The following is a 17,685-nucleotide window of genomic DNA, read 5'->3' as shown; positions in this document are numbered from 1 at the left end:
ATAATGAACTCCAAAGTTACTTAACGCTACCTAGGAGTAACATGTAACTGTGTTTGTTTCCTGTGAATTCTAATTATTGCAATTTATTAATGATTTTCTAAAGGGAAAGACTTTCAGTACTGCTACAAGCATAAAGATACACAGTGAATAAACCATTTACATGAACCTTACTGATACTGAGCTTTACTGAACTGTGTTCAAAGAAAAATACCTTAAATAAGTCCCTATACATGCCACAAAATAAGTTGTTAACATTGTACTCATTCACTCACTCAAGGGAATGATGTTTTCTGTCTCCTCTTTTGCTTTTCTTTTAGCTTTTAGTTTGATTTCTCTTCTGGACTCCTTGTTCATGTCTGTGTCTGTTGACTCGTCCTGGATTCCCCCTGCACACCAACACCAGAGACACTTCATTTTGGCAAACATGGTCAGTTGCGTCACACTACACAATCTGATCTGAAATTATAGTGTACATGGAATGATCCTCATATGTGTCATTATTATGACATCAGGGCAGTGTAAGAAGTGTTATGTTCCACATTCTAATCCAATTCAATCCAATTCAATGGCGCTTTATTGGCATGACAAATATGTACATTTGTATTGCCAAAGCATAAGGTACATACAATGGTAAAATATAATAAAATAACATTGTAAAGTAGAATAATAATAAAGTAAAATAATGGCTATATTGTCATTACAATTACATTATCCACCACTGCTTCCATAACAGTTTATAATAATAGTTATGATAATAATTGTGACGGGCGGGGGTGAGCAACTAAAAGGAAGCGATCACGCCAAGTCTCAGGGAAAACTGATGGTTTAATAGAAAGTGTGCAAACCTAAAACCCGTGCAATATCTCCAAATTAAGGATATAATGAGCAGCGGTCAACTGGTACAAAGACAAGACATATATAGGCAAACAAACGACCCTCAGGTGAGACGGATCACGGGCTCTGCATACCTGAGGGACGCACATGACGTCACCAAACAACAACAACAACAACAGCCGCTGTGGACCGCCGGTAGAGGGCCGCCTCACCGTGACAGACCCCCCCCCACCAAGCCGCACTCCCCTCCACTGGGTGTGTGGCACACAGCGGCTGCACACAAAACACGAAGGGGCAGGAAGGCAGGGACAGGCATGGACACCTCCTGAGTCCGGGAGCTGAAACACAAAAACACTCATTACTCAGCTCGCCTCCCCGGGCGGGACCCTGGACCGACCGGGCCGTTAACACAAAACCACGCCCCAGTCGGTCACAGGGCCCTCACGCCCTAACCGGCCTTCAGCCGGTGAGCCCCACAGGTGTGAGGACGAGGGGCTACAGCTCCTCTCTCGTCCCTCGTGTATGTGTGTGTGTGTGCAGGCTACCTCTCCAAGGCGTGGCTACTTCACCTCCTGGACCTACCTCCTCCCAGAGCTGACCCCTGCCTTCTGCTAGGGGTCACCCCAGCCTCCTGGGAAGCCAACCCCTCCCGGGGCCTCTCCTCGCAAGGTGGACTCCTCCACCCAACCCAGGAGCGCCAGAGACCGAGACCCAGAGCATCCCCAACGCGGGCTAGGGAGCAGCCCCAAGGGCCTCCTGGTCACCCCGGGCAGGAGGGAGGATCTCCCTCCTCAGCAGGAGCTTTTCAGACCGGAGCCCCATGGTCCCCAAACATCCGGGGGCCCCAGCCCTCTAGGGAGGGGCTCTTCATGACCGGGCTCCGGTCACCCCACAACACAAGAGGGCTCCTGCCAGGTGGAGACCCCCACAAGGTCCAGGAACACCGCCAAGGAGAAGCACCTGCACAGAGAACAGCACGCGCACACACACACACACACACACACACACACACACACACACACCACAAACGCGCCCTACCCTATTCAGGGCCTCCCTCAGGAGCGACGCCCTCCATGCCACACCCCATGGCACGGGACCACAGCCGGTCCCCCCCCAAACACACATTCACGGGGAGGAGCATGCGTGGAATTACACGCAAACAGTTGACAACACGCTAGGACACAACACACATGCAAAGACTAGACAAGCAAACAAAAACGGTGCACAAACAGACAGATGGGACCTACACATGCGCACTCGACATAAACACACAGTGACGCGCGCCGCTCAGAGTCGCAGTCGCTCCCCACATTTAACACAAGACACACGGGGAGCGAGGCGACAGTGACGAGCGGCGACCGCGTCACACACAAAACATGTAACATTAAACATAACGAGCACGCACACTGATCCACACATTCGTCGACATGAACACACGTTTTAACCAACACAAAACATGAAGAGCCTTTCCAGGGAAGACGTCCTGGTCCTCGCCGTGCCACAAACACAGACACGGCGGAGCTCTTCAAACAAACTAACAAACAACAGACACGAAGAGTTTTCCCAGGGCAGACAGCCCTGGTCCACGCCGTGCCACAAACACAACACAAAAGCAAGGCGGAACTCTTCACAAAACACCACGCAGACAAACACTTACCACGAGACATGACCACGAACGAAGGAGAAAGAAAAAGAGACTCGGCGGCTTCCGAAGGGTGGCTGGTCATTCTGTGACGGGCGGGGGTGAGCAACTAAAAGGAAGCGATCACACCAAGTCTCAGGGAAAAAGGATGGTTTAATAGAAAGTGTGCAAACCTAAAACCCGTGCAATATCTCCAAATTAAGGATATAATGACCAGCGGTCATCTGGTACAAAGACAAGACATATATAGGCAAACAAACGACCCTCAGGTGAGACGGATCACGGGCTCTGCCCACCTGAGGGACGCACATGACGTCACCAAACAACAGCAACAACAACAGCCGCTGTAGACAGAGGCGGCCGGTAGAGGGCCGCCTCACCGTGACAATAATAGTAGTAAAAGTATTAATAGTAACCATAATAATAATACACCACTGCTTCCATAACTGATATTTATAATTATAGTTATGATAATAATAGTAGTACTCTACAAAACTACAACAAAATCTACAAACTACAACAGAATGTGATTTGTGAATTTAGCAGTATGTAATTGCAATGTGAAAAAAACACAGCTTCTTAATGCACTTTGCCTTTTATTTTAACATAATTTAAATTCTCTACATTCAAATAGTGCCTTCTTTGTAAAAAAAAAAAAACAAACAAAAAAACAACACAACCCTTTGACTGAAAATAGTGCAATAAAAGAACAAGGCATTCAGACTTGGAAATGTTGACATGAAACTAGTCACAACATAACAGTTCCGATAATGAAACAACAGGAACAATCCAGACAAACTTCAAGTCAAGTGGCTTTTTATTGTCATTACATCAGAGTGCAGGTACACAGTGTGACGAAATTTCGTTCCTCCGCAACCATGGTGTAACACAAATTGACAGTACAACAGACAACATAAAGTGCGGCAGGGTAGCAGTTCAAGACTGTGCAAAATGTGCAGCATAGGGCAATCTCACAGCAAAACATTACAATAAATACAACAGGCCAGAGACAATTGAGACATGATGGTGTAAAGAGCTGGTACAGTGCAATGTGGTCTAAGTGGTGTCTGAGATGAGTGATATACTGTATCATATGGAACATACATGAACACAGTGGTTCTGAGGTAGTTAATAGGTCCTGTGGGAGAGCAGCAACTATTTCTGGTGGGGGGTTCAGTGCAGTCTTTTTGTGCGTGTGTGGGGTCAGATCAGTGTTGGTGTGTGTCAGTTCTGTGTCTGGGAGTTGAGGAGCCTGACTGCCTGGTGAACAAAGCTATTACAGAGTCTGGAGGTGGAGGCTCGGATGCTCCTGTATCTTTTGCCGGACGGCATCAGAGTGAAGAGACCGTGTGATGGGTGGGTTGGGTCTTCCACAATGCTGGTGACTTTGCGGATGCAGCGTGTGGTGTAGATGTCACTGATGGAGGGGAGAGAGACACCAATGATCTTCTCGGCTATCCTCACTATCCGCTGTAGGGTCTTGGGCTCCGAGATGTTGCAGCTCCTGAACCAGACGGTAATGCAGGCGCTCAGGATGCTCTCTACAGTCCCTCTGTAGAACATGGTGAGGATGGGAGGTGGAAGGTGTGCTTTCCTCAGTCTACAGGAAGTAGAGACGCTGCTGGGCTTTGTTATGGAGCTTGTGTTGAGGGACCAGGTGAGGTGCGTGAATAACAGCAATTCAGACTTTCTACCCTGTAAGAGAGAGAGAAAGGTTGTGAGGGAAAAAGAATTAAAGCAATGAGACAAGCTGGTGTCTTTGTGTGTGTGTGTGTGTGTGTGTGTGTGTGTGTGTGTGTGTGTGTGCAATGGGACTGAATAATCTCACCATTTTAAATGAAGTCCCAGTGAAAGTCCATCAGTCTTCTCAGCAGAGTGGATACATGTGGGTTGACTGTTGTCATCTTTTTGCTGGTGGCTTTGCCAGTTTTTTTGGACAAGTCTTTGCCCCGTCCAGCCTTGGTGCCTCACTCAGGGTTTATACCAATGAAGCGCCTGAAAAATAATAGTGTCTCTTCAGACAGTGTAAAACTCAATTTGTGTAACTCACTTACATTAACAACACAACAAAAAGCAGAAAATGTTTTGTTCACAATAGTATACCATTAAAGAGATAAGAAACACATGTTTTAGTGAAAATACCTAACCTTTGGATGAATTCAAGAGTGCATGAGGCCTCTTCTTGGTATTCGAGATTGAAGATGTAGAAGATAGAAAATAAGGCAGCAAGCCCTGTCAAGAAGGTGGGTTGGATCCCCTCACATATTACATGGCCCTTAAGGCTGACCATCCAGCGCTGAATACAGTGTCCTGCTGTTCTACCTGAAACATCACAAAAAAATTTCCTGTCAAATTCTTTTGAAATACAGCAAATTACAACCTTGTGTGTGAACCCTTGATAAATTGACACATGACATACATACACACACACAACACACACATGTGTAGAGTGTATTTTTTCAATGGAAACTTAGATCTGCATGAAGAACTAGTCCTGTGGTGTTCTCTGAGAAATGAGCCATCAGAAGCTGGGTGACATTTTCGAAAGGTCCTTTTGCAATTAGGGATACAACACTGCAGTTTTAAATTGTGCATATTTCTGTGAATTTTCACGTGTCTCACATAGGCAACTGAGCAGTTACACTGATATGCACATATCTGACAAGAAAACATAATTGCAAACTTGACTGTTATGATTCAATAAATGTACTTACTAAAATAAATGAAAGTACTTAATGTGATCAGTAGCGCAGCATCAAATACTCTGCAGTACCTGTAATGTCAAAGAAATATGTCACACTCACCAAACATTGAATATCAATCAATCAATCAATCAAAGTTTATTTGTATAGCGCTTTTCACAACACATGTTGTCACAAAGCGCCTTACAGGATTTAAAAGGTTAACAATACTACGGGTCCAGAACCCTAATGAGCAAGCCAAGGGCGACAGTGGCGAGGAAAAACTCCCTAAGATAGTGGGGAATAGGAAGAAACCTCGGGAGAACCAAGACTCAAAAGGGAACCCATCCTCCATTGGGCGGCCCGTTAACACACAGATTACACAAAATACAGACAAATACACAAGTCACACACAAATCACACAATCAGACTAAGTAAAGGTAAAAATGAAAGTTCTGGGTTATGATATTGTCACTGTAAATGTCTGTTGATGAACGCCAGGCTTTCATTCCGTGTCGGAGCAGCGATGCTGGTATTGTAGGCTCCGACTGCAATGTTACTCTCCAGGTGAACCTCGGAGAAAAGATACGAGATGTAGTAAATATGTAACAGATTAATCAAAGGCCAAACTAAACAGATGAGTCTTTAATCGAGTTTTAAACATTGAGACTGTGTCTGAGTCCCGAATAGAGGCAGGAAGATTATTCCACAATTGTGGAGCTTTAAAAGAAAAGGCTCTTCCACCTGCTGTGATCTTTTTGATCCTAGGAACAGTTAATAACCCTGCGTCCTGCGAGCGAAGTGAACGCGCTGGGTTATATTGTTCAATAAGTTCACTAAGATAGTCTGGAGCTAAGCCATGCAGCGTTTTATATGTTAATAAAAGTATTTTATAGTCAATACGGAATCTAATTGGCAGCCAGTGTAATGACGATAGTACGGGACTAATGTGATCAAACTTTTTAGTTTTTGTTAAAACTCGTGCTGCTGCGTTCTGAACCAGCTGGAGTTTGTTTATCGATTTACCAGAACATCCAGCTAGGAGACTGTTGCAATAATCTAAACGAGAGGATATGAATGCATGGATTAGTTTTTCTGCATCACTAATATTTAATATGTTTCTAATTTTGGCAATGTTGCGCAAGTGAAAGAACGCTACCCTAGTTATATTATTAATATGTGTATCGAACGAGAGATCTGGGTCTATTGTGACGCCCAAGTTCTTTACCTCTGCGCTGGGGGTTATAGTAAAAGAATGTAGATTCAATGCTGCATTATGTATCTTGTCTCTCGCAGCCCTAGACCCAACTATTATCAATTCTGTTTTATCGGCATTTAGTGCTAGAAAGTTACATGCCATCCAATGTTTTATCTCTTCTACACATTTCTCAATCTTACTGTTTGCGCCTAAATCATCGGGTTTTGCCGATAAATATAGCTGAGTGTCGTCTGCGTAGGAATGGAAACTGATGTCATGCTTATGCATAATTTCGCCTAAGGGTAACATGTACAGTGTGAATAGAAGTGGTCCTAGGACTGTCCCTTGTGGGACACCATATTTAACCTGCACAGATTTAGAGGTTTTATTATTAACACTTACACATTGGAAGCGGTCAGTTAAATATGATCTAAACCAGGAGAGTGCGACTCCTTTAATACCTACTGTGTTTTCTAGTCTATCCAGCAAAATGTTGTGGTCTACAGTATCAAAAGCTGCACTAAGATCCAACAGTATAAGGAACGAGACGAGCCCATTATCGGCCGATATTAGTAGATCATTCACTACCCTGAGTAAAGCTGTTTCAGTGCTGTGGTTTGGTCTAAATCCTGATTGGAACTTTTCATGGATACTATTTGATTGGAGATAGTGGTTTAACTGATTGGAAACTGCTTTTTCTAAAATTTTAGAGATAAATGGGAGATTAGAAATGGGTCTATAGTTGGCTAAAATCTGCGGATCGAGATTCTGTTTTTTAATCAAGGGTCTAATTACGGCGCATTTTAATTGTTTGGGCATGTAACCTAGGTTAAGGGAGGAGTTAATCATATTAAGTAAGGGCCCTGCAGTGGCTGGGAGTAGGTCTTTAAATAGACGGGTTGGAACTGGGTCAAATATACATGATGTAGGCTTAGACGAATTAATCAATGTTGTGAGCTCTTTTTGCGATATAGGATTGAAGATATTTAGCTCAGTAATATTTTTGGATGCATTGTTATTAATAGCTGAACTACTGGGGTTGGATTGGAGGTTAGGCTGCGATGTATTATGACTCTGTAGTCGGATATTATCTATTTTATTATTGAAAAAGTTTAAAAATTCATCGCTAGTGTGTGTAAGTGCTGTGTTAGAACTAGTGTCGTTGATATTTCTTGTTAGTTTAGATACAGTCGCGAAGAGAAATCTAGGGTTATTCTTGTTGTTTTCTATTAGTGTCGAATAGTATGCGGCTCTAGCTTTTATTAGGGCATGTTTATATTTGACTATGGCGTCTTTCCATGTGATTCTAAACACTTCTAGTGAGGTGGATTTCCATTTTCGCTCCGCTGCTCGAGCTGCCTGTTTTAGAAGACGAGTGTGTTCGTCATACCATGGTGATAGCTTTTTCTCCCTAATTAATTTTGTTTTAATTGGAGCTACACTGTCTAAGGTATTGCTGAGTGTGGAATAAAACTGTTGTGTTGCCTGTTCCAATTCATTGGGCTGCAGTGGCATAGTGTTCGGTAGCTCTGGCAGTAAGTTTATAAATGTTGCTGCAGTGTCGGATGTAATAGTGCGCGTGGTTTTTGTATGGCGCATCTGATGTACATTGTATAAAGTCATTTCATATATTAGTAAGAAATGATCTGAAATGGCGTCATTTTGGGGGATGACTGCCAGATGTTCTATGTTTAATCCGTAAGTAAGTATTAAGTCTAAGGTGTGTTTACAGCGGTGGGTAGGCCCTGTCACATTTTGGGCTATACCTACTGAATCTAGTATGGAGTCGAACGCAATTTTCAGTGGGTCTGATTCATTTTCATAATGAATGTTGAAATCACCCACAATTACAAATCTCTCGATGGTTAAGACTAGTTCCGAAAGAAACTCAGCAAATTCCTGAAGAAATTCTGAGTAGGGACCCGGCGGTCGATAGATGGTCACTAATTTAAGCTTTGTTTTATTGCCTATACGATTATTGCCTATTTCACCTATCAAAGCCTCGAATGAGTTAATAGAGGTGGTTGGTTTTACAGTAAAACCTATGTCTGTGTCATATATTGTGGCTACTCCACCTCCACGCCCTGTGATACGGGGCTGATGAACATAACTGTATCCAGGAGGAGCTGCTTCATTAAAACTTACATATTCGCCTACTCTAGCCCATGTTTCTGTTAAACAGAGTGCGTTTAGTCTGTTATCTGAGATTATTTCGTTTACTATCACAGCTTTTGATGCAAGTGATCTAATGTTTAAAAGTCCTAGCCTTAGCTTAATATTGCTGCTCACTTCATGTTGATTATTTAATTTAATTTTAATTAGATTTTTAAAACATATCGCCCTGTTATTCTTATACCTGCCACGGCTAACAGACACAGTCTCAATGGTTTGGTAGTTAGGGAAGTAAGTTCTACTTAGCTGATTTGCGTGGTTTGTTGTGGCTGGTCAGGCCCGACGTAGCACGTCCTCGATGTTCCTGGAGAGGACTGCCGAGCCTAGGCGACTGGGGTGAAGTCCATCTCGGCGGTAGAGTGATGGACGCTCTCGGAAACTCTCCCAGTTGTCGACGTAGTCCACGCCGGCGCTGCTACAGGTGTCCCGGAGCCAGCTGTGGAGACAGAAAAGACGACTGTATGACTCGCACCCTCGCCGGAACGTTGGAAGCGGACCGGAGACAACAAGCCTGGCCGACGTCTTCTTCCGCGCGGTGTCCAGAAGCGATCGGTAGTGCTCCTTCAGGATCTCGCTGCGCCGGGCGAAGGTGTCGACAGCCCCCACGTGAAGGACGACGGTGCCGAAGTCGTCTCGCTGCTTCAGCGCCGAGGGAAGCCGCCTGGCCACGTCCAGGACACGAGCGCCTGGAAAACATGACACAGTGGGGGTTCTTTTAGCGCCTGGCAGGTGAATCTTCACGTGTCGTGTTATCGAGTCGCCGATAACAAGGATACCGCCCTTATTCTTCTTCGGTGCCGGCGCTGGTGAGGGTGGTGTCGGACGCAGGGGTGAGGGCGAGGCGGAGGACCTGGAGCTGAGCACCTCGAACGGATTCGCAGAGGAGAAGTCCGGCTGAGGTAGGGGTGACGACGCCGGCTGCCTTCCGCGTCCTCGCTGGCGCTCCCAGCCTGGTGCCCGGGTCAAGATGGCGGTCGCGCTGAGCCGCCGTGACGAGGGAGTGGAGACGGCCGAGTAGGCAGCGTCGCGGGCGGCCTCGAGCCTGGTCTTCTCCTGGGTGAGCTCCGCTTGCTTCTCCAGAAGACGCTGGATCTGCCGACCCAGCTTGTCCAGCTCCGAGCCGAGCTTGACGAGAGCCCGTTCCTCCGCGGTAGCCATGAAAAAACAGGGGAGACAAAACAGAGGGAGAAAGAAAGAAACAGGGGGAGAAAAAAGAGACGAGAAAACAGAAACGAGATAAAATAATCAGATGTCGGTAAGTGTATTATACTGATTTAGAATTGTAGTGTTTAATGTAAGTGTATTAGGCTATAGCTAAGCTATGCTAATGTGATACGTGAATCCGCGTTTGCGTGCGAGCGTGCTGCCGTGCGCCGGTGAAAACAGGAAACAGGAGGTCAAATAATACTGCTATGGGCTGCCATAGATTCATTAATTAATGGCAAACATGGTAACACCAATGGTAATTTATATTAAACCACAATAGAAAAACAGTCTTACACTGACTAAAAAAATAGTGAGTTACAGTAAAGGAAATCTTCTTCAGCACTCAATTTCTGAACTAAAATTTAAAATCTGGAATACCACCCAATAATCAGCAGGAAAAGAAGTCTAATGTTATGTTGTGCGGTGTATTTACATCAATAAGCATCATTACACTTCACAAATTCACTAATAAAATTATGTTTTTTTCTGTTTGCAGACACTAGAAAAAGACCTGCAGTCCAGAAGATTGAGGTCCAATAGAATGTTCCTGCTTGAAAACCCCACTTTTGACCTGAAAATGAAAAGGCTCAGAGATGGAAACATTTCTGTCTTTGAAGAAAACCAGGTAAATATTTGTATTAAAACATGGGTAAAGTCCAAAGACATGTTTAGATATTAGCCTGACATATTGTTTTTCTTTGTCCTGGTCTTGGATACTTTGGATACCTGTCTTGCACATAGTTTACCCGGCTACAAGTACACCTACTTTATCAACAAGCCCTTTAAAACACTTGAAGGTCCATGTTTTAAACCAGGAACATGTTCATGGACCAAGGTGTAAAATAGTGAGCTAATTAAATACTCTTATTATACGCTATTATAATACACTATTTTGTCATTTTAGTAGAGCTTACCTTTTTTTAAGAGCTCCAGCAATTTAATTACTGAATATTGTGCTTATTTCATATTTTTTTTAGACTGAAGCCATCATTGAGAAGACTTTTGCAGTCCTAAAATATGACCGATCAAGTTTAAAAAGAACATCCTTCGTTTCAGAGGTCATGACACCAGAGGTAAGAACTTTTTATATATTTATTAAAACATCTTTTATTTTTATTAACATTAAATCTGAACAATCTGCTGTTTTTTTCTGATTATTTTTTGACGCCAGCGATCCTACCGGGCAATAAATAAGGGGCTCCGTCTCATCTCTGATCATAACCGAACCGCACTGTAGAAGAGAAACGAAAGGAGCTATACCAAACGGATTTTTCTTGACCATTGGAGTTCAGACGTTGGAAAGAAGACATTGGACAAATATACATCTAAGTTTATATATTTTAAATAGGCAGGTTTGGCATGTTTATCTGTAAAAAACTGCTATGTTTATAGATATTGGCAGCTGGGATATGTCAGAACAGAAACAATAAATAAGTGTATTTAATGTAGGCTAATATGGGCTGTCTACTTAGTGGGACAAACAATATTAACAAACTGCTTATATTATAATCATGACTTTGAACAAAGGAGACAAGTTGCGGAACATGGATAAAAGGAGAGGAAGTATACCCTTTCCTCCCTTCAACCTGCAGAGTTTACACCGGAGGAGCATACCAGTGGACCACCGCGAGTTCTGCTCCACCATGCCCTCAGTGCAGAGCGCCGAGCTCTCCACACTCACGCGCTGCACCTCCTACGGTCCCGGGGAGCAGCACCGTGACAGCTGCGTGTCTGATTCATCCGACTCTGTCATCTCCTCCGGGAGCGACTCCCATGGACACACCTACAAGGTTGTGCTTCTTGGCGAGCTCAACGTAGGGAAGTCGAGTCTGGCGAGGATATTTGGTGGAGTTGAGGACAGTCACGACTCAGAGGAGACAGGTAAAGTCTTGGTGCCAATGTGGGCACTTTTGTTGTTGCGAGATAATGCTTGCTTTTTAGTAGAACATGTTCCAAGGACATGGGATTAAGCTAATTCAAGGACCTCACAATCTGGTCTGACTAACAGACAGTGTAATGGGTCATATGGGAGAGCAGGTAAAGGTGTATTGATTTCTGCTATTTCCAGCCAGCCACAGCTGCACCCATTACTCAAATAGAGCTTAGGTAGTTGTAGTCAAACACCAGGCAGAGTGGGTGTAAAAGATTAATACACTGGCTCTAAAGGAAAACTCCACGGTCAGGGCTCAGATTGATGGATGATTTGTCAAAATCCTACTGTCTAGATACTGGGATAGGTGACTCTGGTACTGTGATAAGAGATGCTGAGTACTTCAGAATAAATGTTCTTATTTCTTACTTCCTTCTTCCCATCAGGAAACACATATGATAGGTCAATCATCGTCAACGAAGAAGAGACAAATCTGCTTTTGTAGGACATATGGGAACAGGTGAGCGAGTCACTCGCTGATAACAACCACCTAAAACCACAGGATTGGTGATACGCCACAGAGCGTTCTGCGCCTTTTGTATTAACCGGGTGCCATTCCACAGGATAACAGCCAGTGGCTGAAGGATCAGTGCATGTGGATGGGCGACGCCTACATCATTGTAAACTCGGTGACGGACAAGTCCAGCTTTGAGAAGGCTTCGGAGCTGCGCATACAGCTTCGCTGGGCGCACCAGTCGGAAAACATCCCCGTCATCCTGGTGGGAAACAAGAGTGACCTGGGGCGCTCCAGAGAATTGTCAGTAGACGGTTAGTTGCGCATCATCTTTTCCAGGGGGCTCGCTCCTTAAACCATGTGATTGAGAAGATAGGCCCCCATGTCCCCCCCTCCCTAGGCAGCTGAGGTGAAAGCTGCAAGCGTTTAGCCGCCGCTAGCTGACTGATGCATGGTAGACTCGGCAAAATAAACACGGCCACTGCTTCTTCCCGGAGATTAGCCCCTGATGACAAACCAATGTCCCTCAAGTCCCGCAGAGCTACCTTCAGGGTTCCCACGGGTCCTTGAAATCCTTGAAAGTTTGTGAATCTGAAAAAATAAGTTCAAGGCCCTGGAAAGTTTTTGAAAACAGGCATAAAAGACAGCCGTCCTTGACGGTCCTTGATCTCATTATATGGCTTTGCTCCTCTGTTTTATGTATGTACTGTATGTGTATATGCATATGTGTATTATTGTTATTATTATTATTATTTGTCTACTGTCAACATGTCATTATTTTGCCAGCACAAGTTCATTTAAAATTACATTGATTCTACAGGGCTTATGCTGACTTTTACTTGGCAAAGTTTGGTCATTCTCCTGTAGAGAAATTTGTTTGTTTGTTCAGCACCGAAAGCAAGTGTTTCCTGTAGGTAGTTGTTGATCCTTCAACAACTATAGCCATTTTACGTGAATGTCGTCATCTCAGATGTGCATCGCTAACTTGCCAGTCATGTTGAGTGTGAGTGAAGTTTTCGTAGAATCAGCGCTTAATGTCATGCACAAAAAAATTCAGGATGCATGGCTTGAAATGACATTCAGTCTTTTGAATTTGCGTTGTATTAACATCGTTTTTTGATAACATATTCAGGGGTAAGAGTAGGTAAATGCTGGCAGGTGCAGTCCTTGAATTTGAGGAAGTTGGTCCTGGAAAGTCATTGAAAGGTCCTTGAATTTTATGTTAACCAAGGTGTGGGAACCTTGTACCTTTAACCTGCACTTGTGATTCTCATGTGTCCACCCCACCTTCTCCCCCTCCTGTTCACTTTTTGTTACCCCCCACCCCACACAGAGGGCAGTCAGCAAAAAGGCCAAATGCTTCCTGGGCCACATGGTTGCCCGGAAGAACAAGAAGATGGCCTTCCGACAAAAGTCCAAGACCTGCCACAACCTCACAGTGCTCTGAGAGAGCTGGACTCTGTCGGCCTCCTCCTAGGCTGCTAAGACCACAAGCTGTGTTTTCAACACTAACCCCACGGACTAGACAACTGAACAGGCATATATTTGTATATTTTATATTGTAAAAACAGAACATGAGGGATTATGGGAACCTAAACTGATGATGAAAAGTCGATGTTGACAGACTTGCATGTGTGACGGGCAGGGTGAGTGAAACAAAAAGGAAACGATCACGCCAAGTCTTAGGGAAAATGTATGGTTTAATAGAATAAGTGCGTAAACCAAAAACCCGTGACTTGTTCAAAATTAAGGGTATAATAACCAGCGGTCAACTGGTACAAAGACAAGACATACATAGACAAACAAACGACCCTCAGGTGAGACGGATCGCGGGCTCCGCCCACCTGAGGGACAAACACCACAACAACAACAAAAATACGACTGTGAGACGGATCACGGGCTCCGCCAACTTGAGGGACAAACACCACAACAACAACAACAACAAGACTGTGAGACGGATCGCGGGCTCCGCCCACCTGAGGGACAAACACCACAACAACAACAACAACATGAAGACACAGGAACAGGCTAGAGGTGAGTTGCAAGATCTCCTGACAGGACTCGTTGAGAGTTCCTTTCAAAGTTCCTTCTGCAAAAAAAAAGATTTTTTTTCAACACGCCCTTATTAAATATTAAATGGTAATAACAGGTTAATATTTTTCAGCTGATTTCTGTAAATGTAAGAGTCTCTCTTATTTATATTACTAGCTATTGAACAGGTTGATGTCAGTAAATTAGCAAACGTGTAATCAGCATAGGATTCTGTATGAATGTCTCTTGGTCACCTACATGCAGGGTGCAAGAGACCTCAGTCTTGTCCAAGGGAGCCTGTGAGGGTTCCTGACAGATGTCGAGAACACATATTTCATAGTTCCTTCTGCAAAAAATTTTTTTTCAAGAAGCCCTTATTAAATATTGTGTGGTAATAACAGGTGAATATTTTTCAGCTGATCTGTGTTAATGTAAACTTCAGTAAATTAGCAAATGTGTTTTTTGTATGAATGTTTCTTGATCACCTAGAGGTGGAAGATGAGAAGAAAAGTCCAGAACAGGTGTTTCTGCAACAACAAAATTTTTTTTTTCAACATACACTAATTTTACATGAGAATGTCAGATGAATGTTTTTAATTTGAGCTGTTTTTATGCTTGTTTTTCTGGTATTGACATTAATAGGGGTTTTACCAGGGTGATGTGATCAGTATCACAGTACAGCCCCTGACCCATAATAATAATAATAATAATAATAATAATAATAATAATAATAATAATAATAATAATAATAATAATAATAATAATTTCCACTTATATAGCGCCTTTCAAAGTACCCAAGGATGCTTTACAGAGAAATACAAAAAAGAACAAAGACAAGAACAAAACAGACAAAAATAACAACAAAAATAGAAAGAAAAGAGAAATCCTATAGAACAGACCTATTTTCTGTTTCTTTTTCTCTTATTTTTCACTTAATGGCTCTAGCAATAAACTCCAAAGTTACTTAACGCTACCTAGGAGTAACTGTGTTTGTTTCCTGTGAATTCTGATTATTGCAATTTATTAATGATTTTCAAAAGGAAAAGACTTCCAGTACTGCTACAAGCATAAAGATACACAGTGAATAAACCATTTACATGAATCGTACTGATGCTGATGTGTTAATGTAAACTTCTATGGTATTGATATTAATAAGTATTGAACAAGTTGATGTCAGTAAATTAGCAAATGTGTTTTCAGTATGGGATTTTGTATGAATGTCTCTTGATCACCTAGAGGTGGAAGGTCAGAAGAATAGTCCTGGAGAAAGTGGAAGAGATCATCGATCATCTTATCCAGATCATCGGTCACAGGAGCTTCTGCAACAACAAAAAAAATTTTCTTCAACATACACTAATCAATTTTACATGAGAATGTCAGATGAATGTTTTTCAGTTGAGCTGTGTTGATGCTTGTTTTTCTGGTATTGACATTAATAGAGGTTTTACCAGGGTGATGTGATCAGTATCACAGTACAGCCCCTGACCCATAATAATGAACTCCAAAGTTACTTAACGCTACCTAGGAGTAACATGTAACTGTGTTTGTTTCCTGTGAATTCTAATTATTGCAATTTATTAATGATTTTCTAAAGGGAAAGACTTTCAGTACTGCTACAAGCATAAAGATACACAGTGAATAAACCATTTACATGAACCTTACTGATACTGAGCTTTACTGAACTGTGTTAAAAGAAAAATACCTTAAATAAGTCCCTATACATGCCACAAAATAAGTTGTTAACATTGTACTCATTCACTCACTCAAGGGAATGATGTTTTCTGTCTCCTCTTTTGCTTTTCTTTTAGCTTTTAGTTTGATTTCTCTTCTGGACTCCTTGTTCATGTCTGTGTCTGTTGACTCGTCCTGGATTCCCCCTGCACACCAACACCAGAGACACTTCATTTTGGCAAACATGGTCAGTTGCGTCACACTACACAATCTGATCTGAAATTATAGTGTACATGGAATGATCCTCATATGTGTCATTATTATGACATCAGGGCAGTGTAAGAAGTGTTATGTTCCACATTCTAATCCAATTCAATCCAATTCAATGGCGCTTTATTGGCATGACAAATATGTACATTTGTATTGCCAAAGCATAAGGTACATACAATGGTAAAATATAATAAAATAACATTGTAAAGTAGAATAATAATAAAGTAAAATAATGGCTATATTGTCATTACAATTACATTATCCACCACTGCTTCCATAACAGTTTATAATAATAGTTATGATAATAATTGTGACGGGCGGGGGTGAGCAACTAAAAGGAAGCGATCACGACAAGTCTCAGGGAAAACTGATGGTTTAATAGAAAGTGTGCAAACCTAAAACCCGTGCAATATCTCAAAATTAAGGATATAATGAGCAGCGGTCAACTGGTACAAAGACAAGACATATATAGGCAAACAAACGACCCTCAGGTGAGACGGATCACGGGCTCTGCATACCTGAGGGACGCACATGACGTCACCAAACAACAACAACAACAACAGCCGCTGTGGACAGAGGCGGCCGGTAGAGGGCCGCCTCACCGTGACAGACCCCCCCCACCAAGCCGCACTCCCCTCCACTGGGTGTGTGGCACACAGCGGCTGCACACAAAACACGAAGGGGCAGGAAGGCAGGGACAGGCATGGACACCTCCTGAGTCCGGGAGCTGAAACACAAAAACACTCATTACTCAGCTCGCCTCCCCGGGCGGGACCCTGGACCGACCGGGCCGTTAACACAAAACCACGCCCCAGTCGGTCACAGGGCCCTCATGCCCTAGCCGGCCTTCAGCCGGTGAGCCCCACAGGTGTGAGGACGAGGGGCTACAGCTCCTCTCTCGTCCCTCGTGTATGTGTGTGTGTGTGCAGGCTACCTCTCCAAGGCGTGGCTACTTCACCTCCTGGACCTACCTCCTCCCAGAGCTGACCCCTGCCTTCTGCTAGGGGTCACCCCAGCCTCCTGGGAAGCCAACCCCTCCCGGGGCCTCTCCTCGCAAGGTGGACTCCTCCACCCAACCCAGGAGCGCCAGAGACCGAGGCCCAGAGCACCCCCAACGCGGGCTAGGGAGCAGCCCCAAGGGCCTCCTGGTCACCCCGGGCAGGAGGGAGGATCTCCCTCCTCAGCAGGAGCTTTTCAGACCGGAGCCCCATGGTCCCCAAACATCCGGGGGCCCCAGCCCTCTAGGGAGGGGCTCTTCATGACCGGGCTCCGGTCACCCCACAACACAAGAGGGCTCCTGCCAGGTGGAGACCCCCACAAGGTCCAGGAACACCGCCAAGGAGAAGCACCTGCACAGAGAACAGCACGCGCACACACACACACACACACACACACACACACACACCACAAACGCGCCCTACCCTATTCAGGGCCTCCCTCAGGAGCGACGCCCTCCATGCCACACCCCATGGCACGGGACCACAGCCGGTCCCCCCCCAAACACACATTCACGGGGAGGAGCATGCGTGGAATTACACGCAAACAGTTGACAACACGCTAGGACACAACACACATGCAAAGACTAGACAAGCAAAC

General features: G+C 44.1%; 1 protein-coding gene, 2 long non-coding RNA genes and 1 pseudogene across 4 annotated transcripts; 2 read left to right on the top strand and 2 right to left on the bottom strand.

Moving 5' to 3' along the window:
- Positions 1–3,275: 3,275 nt before the first annotated feature.
- LOC143477731 (uncharacterized) lies at positions 3,276–9,906 on the bottom strand. Its single transcript, XM_076976464.1, has 5 exons — positions 5,633–9,906; positions 5,191–5,249; positions 4,624–4,798; positions 4,305–4,471; positions 3,276–4,171 (listed from the first exon to the last, which is right to left on the bottom strand). Exon 1 carries the CDS (start codon positions 9,683–9,685, stop codon positions 8,801–8,803), a length of 885 nt encoding a protein of 294 aa, XP_076832579.1. The 5' UTR covers positions 9,686–9,906; the 3' UTR covers positions 3,276–4,171; positions 4,305–4,471; positions 4,624–4,798; positions 5,191–5,249; positions 5,633–8,800.
- LOC143477732 (uncharacterized) lies at positions 9,642–11,086 on the top strand. The gene is made up of 4 exons (XR_013121628.1): positions 9,642–9,782; positions 10,230–10,358; positions 10,711–10,806; positions 10,905–11,086. It is a non-coding gene; the product is annotated as an uncharacterized LOC143477732 (long non-coding RNA).
- A 158-nt stretch (positions 11,087–11,244) lies between these two features.
- Positions 11,245–14,202, top strand: LOC143477855 (GTP-binding protein RAD-like; annotated as a pseudogene). Its single transcript, XR_013121650.1, has 4 exons — positions 11,245–11,614; positions 12,050–12,123; positions 12,227–12,431; positions 13,451–14,202. The product of XR_013121650.1 is annotated as a GTP-binding protein RAD-like (transcript).
- LOC143477856 (uncharacterized) lies at positions 14,114–16,070 on the bottom strand. The gene is made up of 5 exons (XR_013121651.1): positions 15,912–16,070; positions 15,381–15,467; positions 14,634–14,675; positions 14,407–14,494; positions 14,114–14,206 (listed from the first exon to the last, which is right to left on the bottom strand). It is a non-coding gene; the product is annotated as an uncharacterized LOC143477856 (long non-coding RNA).
- Positions 16,071–17,685: the final 1,615 nt, after the last annotated feature.

This window comes from Brachyhypopomus gauderio, chromosome 16, assembly GCF_052324685.1.
Source record: "Brachyhypopomus gauderio isolate BG-103 chromosome 16, BGAUD_0.2, whole genome shotgun sequence".
In the NCBI taxonomy this organism is placed as follows: Eukaryota; Metazoa; Chordata; class Actinopteri; order Gymnotiformes; family Hypopomidae; genus Brachyhypopomus; species Brachyhypopomus gauderio.
The sequence above is the reverse complement of the archived record's forward strand: the minus strand, read 5'-3'. Positions and strand labels throughout refer to the sequence as shown.

Coding starts and splice junctions, on each gene's coding strand:
- LOC143477731 (XM_076976464.1), bottom strand. CDS start 9,685: ATGGCTACCGCGGAGGAACGGGCTCTCGTCAAGCTCGGCTCGGAGCTG.